Source organism: Ciona intestinalis, unplaced genomic scaffold (genome assembly GCF_000224145.3).
Source record: "Ciona intestinalis unplaced genomic scaffold, KH HT000075.2, whole genome shotgun sequence".
In the NCBI taxonomy this organism is placed as follows: domain Eukaryota; kingdom Metazoa; phylum Chordata; class Ascidiacea; order Phlebobranchia; family Cionidae; genus Ciona; species Ciona intestinalis.
The window spans coordinates 43,033-52,638 of NW_004190397.2; the positions used below are offsets into that span (position 1 = coordinate 43,033).

A 9,606-nucleotide genomic window follows, 5' to 3' on the forward strand; every position below is an offset into this window, starting at 1 on the left:
TACTATATAATGAAAAAAGTTACCGAGTTGTTTAGCGGTAATGTCTTTTATGTTATTCGTGTAAGTTCCGCTGTTATAGTTCTGGGAAGAAGATCTTTTTCGTCTCCCACGAAGTTGTACACTTGATGCCCGTGTATTTCTGTACGCAGCGCCCGACTTCGATGTCTTCATGTGACGTGTACATGTGTTGTAAGCATTCCCCAAGATGCGGGCCGAGCTGTCGCATGAGGGCACGAGAGAACACCATACCAGGACCACCCTGGAGTAAAAATTAATATAGAATTGTTGACCGCTAATTCTTTAAAACACGATCAGGATATTATGTGCTAAATGTGACACGTATTTCCCCACCCTACTTATAGTAAACAAAAATATTTAAAGAATTATAAAACTGTCTCCTCACGACTTCTGTTGTTAATTGTTCAATCGCGATTAGGATATTTGGATATTATGTTCTAAAGATGCCCAGTCTTCCCCATCCTACTATATATAGTAGGGAATATGGGACACCTTTTCATTCTTTTTTCTCTTATTTGATAGTGAATAAAAACATTTGAGGAATTAAAAAAACAGTCCTCACTATTTCCATAGACCGTTAATAATTGTTTAAAACACGACCAGGATATTTAAATATAATGTGCTAAAGGTGTCTTGAGTGCCAACAATTAACAACGCGGTCTGCAATAGTCGTGGAATATGACTTTATAATTCTTTGAATGATTTTGTTTACTACCAAATGGGACAAGAAAATGGTTTAAAAAGGTGTCCCGTCTTACCCCATCCCACAGTATAATACAACAGGTCTTACCATGCAGTAATTATCGCCGTCGCTCAATAAGTCTTCTTTTCCTTTGCCATAACCAGGACTTCCGATATACCGCGGTTGGGAAGAATTAATTCGATTTAGAAACATAGATAGTTTATCCACGTCTACGTATGCGTCGTCGTCCAAACGTACGAACCAGTCAAATCTGGGATTAAATGCAGTTAATGTGAAAGTATAAATGAATGTGATCTGCTTTATCCTAGCGTAGTGGGGAAATGACAGCAAAATACGAGTGTTTTCTATCACGAGACTTGTTTATCATCAAACTGTAAAAGAAATTTTAAGGTTCTTCACATAAGCGCGGATAAATATCCGACTACCATAAAACTATACTACAAAATTACACACGTGGTAAATGGTAAGCGGGCACGAGCAGTATGAAACAGAACACCCGTTTTATAACACTGTCATTTTCCTACCAGGCAAGGAAAAAGCGAGTTTTATTCATTCATTCATTAAATGTAACTGATTCATTCATTCATTCATTCATTCATTCATTCATTCATTCATTCATTCATTCATTCATTCATTCATTCATTCATTCATTCATTCATTCTCATTTATTTCATTCAGTCATTTAATACGTACTTGTCCACATATGCGGTGTGCATATACTTTAGCATTGAGAAGCTCTTCTTTTGCGGCGGGTATGCATTATCGTCCACACCAAGTAACTTGATTGTCTTTATATTGCTTTGAGATTGGTTATTGTTGGCATAAACTTCAATAACTGCTCCTGATCGCGTCATCCATGTATCACGTGACGCTGCTACCCGTGTTTCCAAATTTGAACCAACAGAAAGTAAACCTGTGCAATATAGTAGGGCGGGTAAAATGGGACATTTTTATTCTGTTTTCTCGTCCCAGTTAATAGGAAACGAAGAGTATTAAGAGAATCATGTAGGCTACTTGTCGCTTCACGACTTTAGAAGAGTTTTTTAATTGTTAACAACGTGATTATAAAATATGTGGATATTCCATCTTACCCCACACTGCTATATGCTATAAAAAAACGAGCTCTATATATTATATACAGCGCAGAGCATATAAGATTCTTACCGATGTACAAATTCGCTTTTGGTGCAGAAGGTTCCAGATCTAACCGTTGTGGAGAACTTTCAGCACTGTACACTGTTTTCTTGCTGTCCAAAAAGTCCACCCGTTTTGTTAGTGCGTCTGAATTAATCGAAATAGTTCGCCTTCGTATTATAAAAGACCCGAGGAAATAGCCGACTGCGCAGCTAAACAGAAACCTGAAAGCAACCGGGCGTTGTAGTTACGCATTGGACTATACAGTACAGTTTTACAAAAAAAACAATCACCCATAAAGTTTACTTACGCTTAAGCGGATGTATATAACAGAACATTCTTGTTTCGACTGTGTTTTTTTTAACGCGAGGATAAACTTACATTCAATTAGTTCAAAATACTTAATACATTTAGAGCAACCAATTTCGTATTTAAACTAATTTCAAAGCATAGTACACGAAATCAGCAAATAATGATATTAAAATGCACAATTAAACTAATGTATAGTAGGATGGGGGAAGTTGGGACACATTTTAACTCTATTTTCTCCTCCCATGTGGCAGTAAACAAAGAACATTCAAAGAATTGTAAAACTATATGCTCAAAACTCCAATAGACTGTTGTTAACTGTTTAAAACACGGACAGGATATTCGGATATTATGTGCCAAAAGTGTCTCATCTTCCCCCACCTTATTATCTATACCAGAAAAAATGGTTTAAAACATAAATCAATTTTTAAAAAAAGTTCAAAATGTAAGTTTTATCGCCTTACCTGTACAGAAGTTTTTCTTTATCCATGTTTCTCGCCCTCATATCGGTATCATAAATCACAACATTTAAATTAAATCGTTTCAAACGATTGCCGCCTTTAGAATTCGCACTAATTAAGAACCGATAAAGTAAATTAACGTTATATTTGTTTCATTGAAAATCGATCGACCGAGAACTCTAAATTTCAAAGTCGCGTGGCTATAGGCACCAAATGAATGTATATATATATAACTGTTTCGCGCCGTTTTCTTGTAAATTTTTTTTTTATATAGATATAGTAGGGTGGGGTAAGATAGGACATTTATAATGCTATAACGTCTCATTTAGTGGTATGGTAGTTGCTTAAAATACGATCAGGAAATATAAGATTTACCGCTAACGGTATATCCCACCTTACCCCACAGTAGGCTACTATGCTAACAAACAATAAATTTAGCAAAACATTACATTTCGTGAATTTAGAATGTTCTTACTTAAGTGGCATAGGACGCTGCAACTTTTGAATATTCGAACACCGATATGATAAGGATGAACAAACGGAACTTGATAGCATTAACGCCGAAAGCGCTTAAACTTGACATACGTTTAACTTTGTAAGAAAAATAATGGAAATGACTAATATGCCAAACCTTATGTCTTAAAAGTGAGGCAGTCGTACTACTGTCTGTAATTCGAACTACTTAAAAGGGGGAACTAAAATTTAACTGCCATTGAATACTTTACTAAACAATAAATCTCAATCTCTTTACAGAAAACATGGTTTAAAACTGCGGCTACATGCGCTGTCTTACCAATATCTTTTACCTATACTGCCGAAGACCCTGCCAATAACTTTCTGTTACACGCAAACAGAAATTAAAGTTTGATCGTAAAGTTCTTAACAAAAAAAAAGAACGGCGCGCCTTAACTTTAAGTTTGTTTGCATTTAGCCCAGTTGTCAAATATTGGCTTTCTTTCAAGTTACATAGGCGTTTACTTTACTCTAACTTACCATAAAGATTTAATACGCAAAGGCGTATAGCACCAATATACCCTATTGTTTCTATTGTCATTACGATTTTCTGCTTAGTATTCGTAGAAAAGTAATGTTTCAACTTGTTTATCCTCGCGCGGCAGGCAATTTCGGAAATTATACCTTGGCTGTCTTATTACACTTAACTAACGCCCGTCAATGAGTAATCGCGTATGTAACTTCGTGTGCGTTGCCGCCGAATAAAAATGAGGCCTACTGATAGTAGGGTGGGGGAACATGGGACATGGGGTAAGATGGTATAGTTTTGAATCCTGTAATGTAACAGTAATTTTGTAAGTATCCTGTCGACTCTTAAAGGAGCATTTTTAAATGTTAATACACAATTAGGAAATTAGAATACGACTGTTTTAACTTAAAACAGTTGTAGACTTTAATATATACAATACCGCGAAAAAAACACGCTGCAATTAAGGTATTGTCTAAAACGACTCGGTTATATTTCTGCATATAGGTACAAAGTTTGCTCTGGAAAATACAAAGCATAACAAGCACCACTTATGAAATGTTTTTGTACAGGTCCCCCTATTGTAAGGGTCGTGTCTTTACACACACTTTTGTTTCCATTAAGAGTTTAACTTAAAAATAATTAAACATAAAAGGCTCGTCTGTCCGCTAGGTGTAGCGACCACGCTTATTTTCTTCCAACTAAATGTAAATCTTTTTTAACTGTAAGCCTTTTTTAACAACTGTTGTTTTATTTCTATATCCTAGCTTTTCGTTTAAAATATTTCTAAATTTTCGCTACCGTCAAAGAGACATATAAAAAGTTAATATTATTATTACTAAATAACAATGTCATTTATAAATGTCTCCATACCATAATTAACGCTACGTATGGCTAAATTAAAGCTATAGCGACCACTATAAGTGTTCTAATAAGCTATTGTAAGATGGTTCATGTTTTCAACACATTGTATCATAATACTTGGTATTAAATAAAGAATATTTATAAAACTGTATAACAGTATCCTCACAACACTAAAAGAGCGTTGTTAATTGTTAAAAACACAATCCGAAAACATAGGATAATATGTGATATCGGTACCCATCTTACCCCACAGTACTAAATGAATTAAAGCTTTTTTTGCTTCTCTACCCAGTCATGCAGAATGTTTATAGCTTGATATGTTTCAGAGCATTCAGTTTCGACGAAAGATTCAGGCAGATGTTCACCTAAACCTATTGCTTCACTTGCCTTTAAAGCTTTAGTACCTATGCAAGAAATGAATAAATGTAACTTGCTTTATCCTAGGTGTGGTGACCACGCTTATTTTCTTCAAATTAAATGTTAATGTGTTGAATGTGAATGAATGAATGAATAAAACTTACTTTATTCTCGCATGGCCGAAAAACCACAATTGTTATTACACAGGTGTTCTGTTTCATACACCTCGTGTCAGCTTATGAGTTACCATGTATTTTAGTTTGTAGGTGATTAATTTTTGGGGGAGATTTTTCATTTTTTATGTATGGCTAATAATAATTGAAACAACCATTAGTGACCACTGGGTTGAAGCAATTGCCGTTAAGCGTCTTGCCCAAGGACACATACACCCACAGACATAGCAACGAAGAGCCTTGAACTCATTACCTATGGGCTACCACCCACAGGCAGGTGCACCAATCACTTTGCCACAGCATCGGAAAACTTTGCGGGTGATTATTTTTTTCATAAGCAAGCATACTAATAAAAAAGTAGTCACTTCTGAAATTGTTGATATTATGAGAATGGGAACAATCTTACCGTCAAAGTTGATGTAACACAAACGAACAGTAAGTTGATCTAATGGGTGTAAGTACGCAGGACCTCCAGACATTAACTGTAAAACATTATGACAATAAAATGAATGACTTTAATAAAAAATATGAAAAGAAATGAATGACTAAAATGAAAAATAAATTTCTCTTCGGCCAAGGTAAGAAGATCAGAAAAGTTTACGGGGCGAAAATACTTTAAAGGATTGGTACACAAAATATAAAAAGATTGGGATAAGATGAGACATGTTTTCATTATATTTTATCATCCCAATTGGTAGTAAACAAAGAATATTTACAGAATTATATAACCGTATTTTCACTATCTCTTAAAAAGCTTTGTTTAATTGTTAAATACACGATTAGGAAAAATGGGACATTCTGTCCCTAAGTGCCCCAATTTACCCTATTATATTAAGTGCTAAAGGTTACCCATCTTAAAAACAGTTTTATACAATATATAACAGCAAAGAATATTCATAGTCGGGTGGGGGAATATGGGACACCCTTAGCACATAATAACCAAATATCCTGATCGTGTTTTAAACAATTAACAACGGTCCATGAGAGTTGTGAAAATTTGGTTTTATAATTTCTTGAATGTTTTTCGTTTACTACTAAATGGAAAAAGAAAATAGAATAAAAAGAAAATAGAATAAAGGGTGCCCCATCTTCTCCTACCCTACTATATATAATTATAGAACAGTATCCACAAACTCTTAAAAAACGTTATTTCATTGTTAAAAACGCTAAAAAATATGGGTTATTATGTGCTAAATGTTATCTGTCTTACACTACATTAAAATGTAAATCCACAGTGTTATGTAACAGCTGTAGTTGGCATAAAGTACTTACTGCTATTCCAGCCTCTTCCAGTAATGCGTCACACATGCCACTACCAGTTGTTATGCCTCGTTTTTCTAACTGTGCTCTTATCACTTCAAAGTCAGGGAAAATATAATAACCAGAGCTTGGGAGATGGACTTTAACACCACACGAAGATAGTTTTCTTGGAGGAGAAAAAAATGCAAAAATTTACATTTTCGGTTAATTGCAAAAAAATTTACTGGTCCAAATTTAAACATTTGACTTTCATACCACAAGAAGAATGGACTTTAACACCACAAGAAGATAGTTTTCTTTGAAGAGAAAAAATGGTAAAATTTACATTTTTGGTAAATTGCAAGAAATACTACTCTTGGTACAAATTGAAACATTGTAATAAGAGATTTTTTAAAAATCAATAATAAATGTATGAAAGTAACTTATTTACCCTCACATGGTGTGGCTAGGACAGTCTTTATAACATGGGTGATCCATTTCATAGGCCTTGTGTTTGCTTACAAATACCATAGCTCTGAGAGTTATTATTTTTTCCAATGCATGGCTGAGAATTTGGACAACCCATTAGTGACCACTGGGTTAGACCAACTTCCATTCAAGTGTCTTGCCCAAGGACACACATACACCCACAATGGTAGCAGCAACAAGTGTAGACCCATAAACTCTGGGTTAAAAGCAGGCGCGCTAACCAATTACCACTTCACTAAACTTATATGCCAGACTCAGAGCAAAACGGTAAAAAAGTGTTCAAAAAAAATTGAGCAAATATTAATTACATACTTGCAACAGAATGTAGCTACTCTGTGCAGTATCCTCTTGCAGTGCTTTACATAATTCTGACTGTGTTCATCATACTGCAACAACTGTAACACAAATTTCAACTTGCTGGGTTAATGATATAAACTGCCAATGAGAGAATTATCTTGTATTCTATGTGGCATGCAAATGCCTCAGTATTTTTCACATACTTAAACAGTGGAAGTCATGGCATTTGCATCACCAAAAAAATTTCTGTTAAATGTATATTTATGTACAAATTGTGTTATATTGTGTTATATTGTGGACTTGCATGTCACAAACTTTGAAGTTTTTTTTATCTATATGGGTGAAGTCCTGTAATGTAGCCATGGGATCTGAAATTTAGGCTACAATTGGAAAAATACCCCAACATACACATAACACTGGGTTTAAGCGATGTTTATTATTAGTATGAATGAATGTGAACTTACTTTATCCTCGCTTTGCCAAAAAAACAACAGTCGTTATAACACAGGTGTTCTGTTTCATACACCATGCGCCAGCTTACGAGTTATTATGTATGTTCCCTTGTAAGGGCAAATACACTGTCAATGGTATCAGTAATGATTAAAGACTTTTAGATTACCACATTTAAAGTAGTTACGTACCGAGACTGCTGCCAATTGTATTGGTGCAGCTGCGCTGGTGTAGGTGTTACTTGCAGCTCCAGCAACCACATTACAGATATCTGTTTGAAGTATATGAATAAATAAATATAACTTGTTTTATCTTGGTGGAGAAAAGACGGTTGTTATTAATTGCGTGTTCTGTTTTGTACACCTTGTGCCAGCTTACGAAATATAACGTACGAAACTTTGTGTGTGTTTTTTTGTCTGTATTGCTGACAATTTAGACAACCCATTAGTGAACGCTAAGTTAGAGCATTGCCAAATACACTCACAATGGTAGCTGCGGCGAACCTTGAACCTGTAACCTCTGGATTAGAAGAGGTGTGCTACCCAGCGTCATGGTGCCAGGCAGTATAATATATAAACAGTTACCTTTTAAATGGGAAGGGTATAGATGGTAACCAAGTCTCCAACCCCCACAGCTTGCCCACTTGGATATCCCACAAGATAAGACTGTACCCTCAGGATAAAACTAAAGAAAAAAGATATATTTTATTATAAATTATTTATCCTTGCATGGAGGGCAATGGTAGTCGTTATAACACTGGTTTTCTGTTTCATATACCTCGTGCCCGCTTGCCAGTCACCACATATGTAACTTTATGGGGGATTTGCTTTATTCTCTATAGCCTAGAATTTGGACAAACTATTAGTGACCACTATTTTGAAGAACCTATTATTGACATATGTTTCCTTGGGCAAGACACTTAATAATTTCTTTGACCCACTGGTCACTTATGGGTTGTCTAAATTGTCAGCCATACAATAAAATACCCCCGGAGTTACATTCGTGGTAAATAGAAAGCGGGCTTGAGGTGTATAAAACAGAACACACATTTTATAACGACTGCCTTTGCCTGCCCTGTGAGGTTATTTGTTGTTATAAAAAAACAAGTTTTACCTGCGCCAAGCTTAAGTGATTATCGTTAAATGAAAGTCGTCCATAAATCTCATCACTTAAAACAAGCATTTTCCTTTTTCTCATTTCAGATCTGTGTTATAATGGTCATATTGTTATTTTATTAAACTGTGTGTTTGATTTTACATTTTGTTTTAAAGAGAAAAAAAGTTCTTTTTAAATTAAAGTTTTTCACATGGGCTTTTTTTATTGAACTATAAAAACATATGGGACCATAGAACCACAACAAAATTAAAAATAAATTTTGAAAAAAACTGAAAATATAGCGTACATGCCAACTTATATAGATAATTTAATTTAAAGCAAAAAGCATTTGAAATTAGCTGACGTAAGATATTGTGACTTGTAAAAAATTATCAATAGTTTTTGAAAATTAAAGCTTTAAAAGTCAAGTTTGTCAAAACTAATATTTAAAACAATTAAAAACTACTGGCAAGGAATGAAACAGAAAACTGCCAACTAGTAACTTTGTATTATGAATGCATTATAATAGTTTATAAATACATGAATTAACTTCAAAAAGACCTATAAGGTCTGATTATGTAAGCTTTATAGAACAGTCATGTAGCCAAGGACTTTAACTTTTTAAAGGCCAAATATTGCAAAACAAATTTCTAGGATTAATTTAAAGATAAAAATGATAAAACAGACAATTTGATGCATTTTTAATAATTATTATGAAGATAAGCATTGGGGAAACTAAATGAAAGCACTAAAGCATAGGACAGCCATGCTGTAATATTTACCCAAGAGCTATAAGTTCATCTTTAGTGTAGCTACTCCCAGCTACATATGAAACATAAGGTATTAAAACTATGTTAAAATACAGTAGGCAATAAGGTTATTATTCTGTTGCAGTTAGTATTAGCAGTAATGTAATACTTGAAATTGCTTTTCTGGTAATTTAAAGCATATTCATTACATGGGGGGACATTTTGGATCAAACAGTCAGATTTGAACAAGTATAAAATTGATTGTGATTAAAACAAATTTACATATTTT

The 9,606-nt window shown here is 34.3% G+C and overlaps 2 protein-coding genes across 4 annotated transcripts in view; both read right to left on the bottom strand.

Annotated features, from left to right (window-relative positions):
• Nucleotides 1–4,279, bottom strand: part of LOC100186501 (chondroitin sulfate synthase 3-like) — a 22,204-nt gene extending 17,925 nt beyond the window's left edge. The window contains exons 1-4 of the mRNA XM_002122366.3: nucleotides 2,629–4,279; nucleotides 1,886–2,079; nucleotides 1,415–1,634; nucleotides 809–971 (exon numbers count right to left, since the gene is read on the bottom strand). Coding sequence (XP_002122402.1) covers nucleotides 809–971; nucleotides 1,415–1,634; nucleotides 1,886–2,079; nucleotides 2,629–2,669 — 618 coding nt within the window. The 5' untranslated portion in view covers nucleotides 2,670–4,279. The remainder of the gene's footprint in view (nucleotides 1–808; nucleotides 972–1,414; nucleotides 1,635–1,885; nucleotides 2,080–2,628) is intronic.
• A 141-nt stretch (nucleotides 4,280–4,420) lies between these two features.
• LOC100184122 (asparagine--oxo-acid transaminase-like) overlaps nucleotides 4,421–9,606 on the bottom strand; it is a 9,147-nt gene continuing 3,961 nt past the window's right edge. For all 3 annotated transcript variants that reach the window (XM_026838329.1, XM_002127666.3, XM_026838330.1), the window contains 7 exons: nucleotides 8,587–8,677; nucleotides 8,058–8,157; nucleotides 7,665–7,744; nucleotides 7,039–7,121; nucleotides 6,271–6,424; nucleotides 5,405–5,480; nucleotides 4,421–4,872 (listed from right to left, as the gene is read on the bottom strand). In XM_026838329.1, coding sequence (XP_026694130.1) covers nucleotides 4,733–4,872; nucleotides 5,405–5,480; nucleotides 6,271–6,424; nucleotides 7,039–7,121; nucleotides 7,665–7,744; nucleotides 8,058–8,157; nucleotides 8,587–8,677 — 724 coding nt within the window. In that variant the 3' untranslated portion in view covers nucleotides 4,421–4,732. The remainder of the gene's footprint in view (nucleotides 4,873–5,404; nucleotides 5,481–6,270; nucleotides 6,425–7,038; nucleotides 7,122–7,664; nucleotides 7,745–8,057; nucleotides 8,158–8,586; nucleotides 8,678–9,606) is intronic.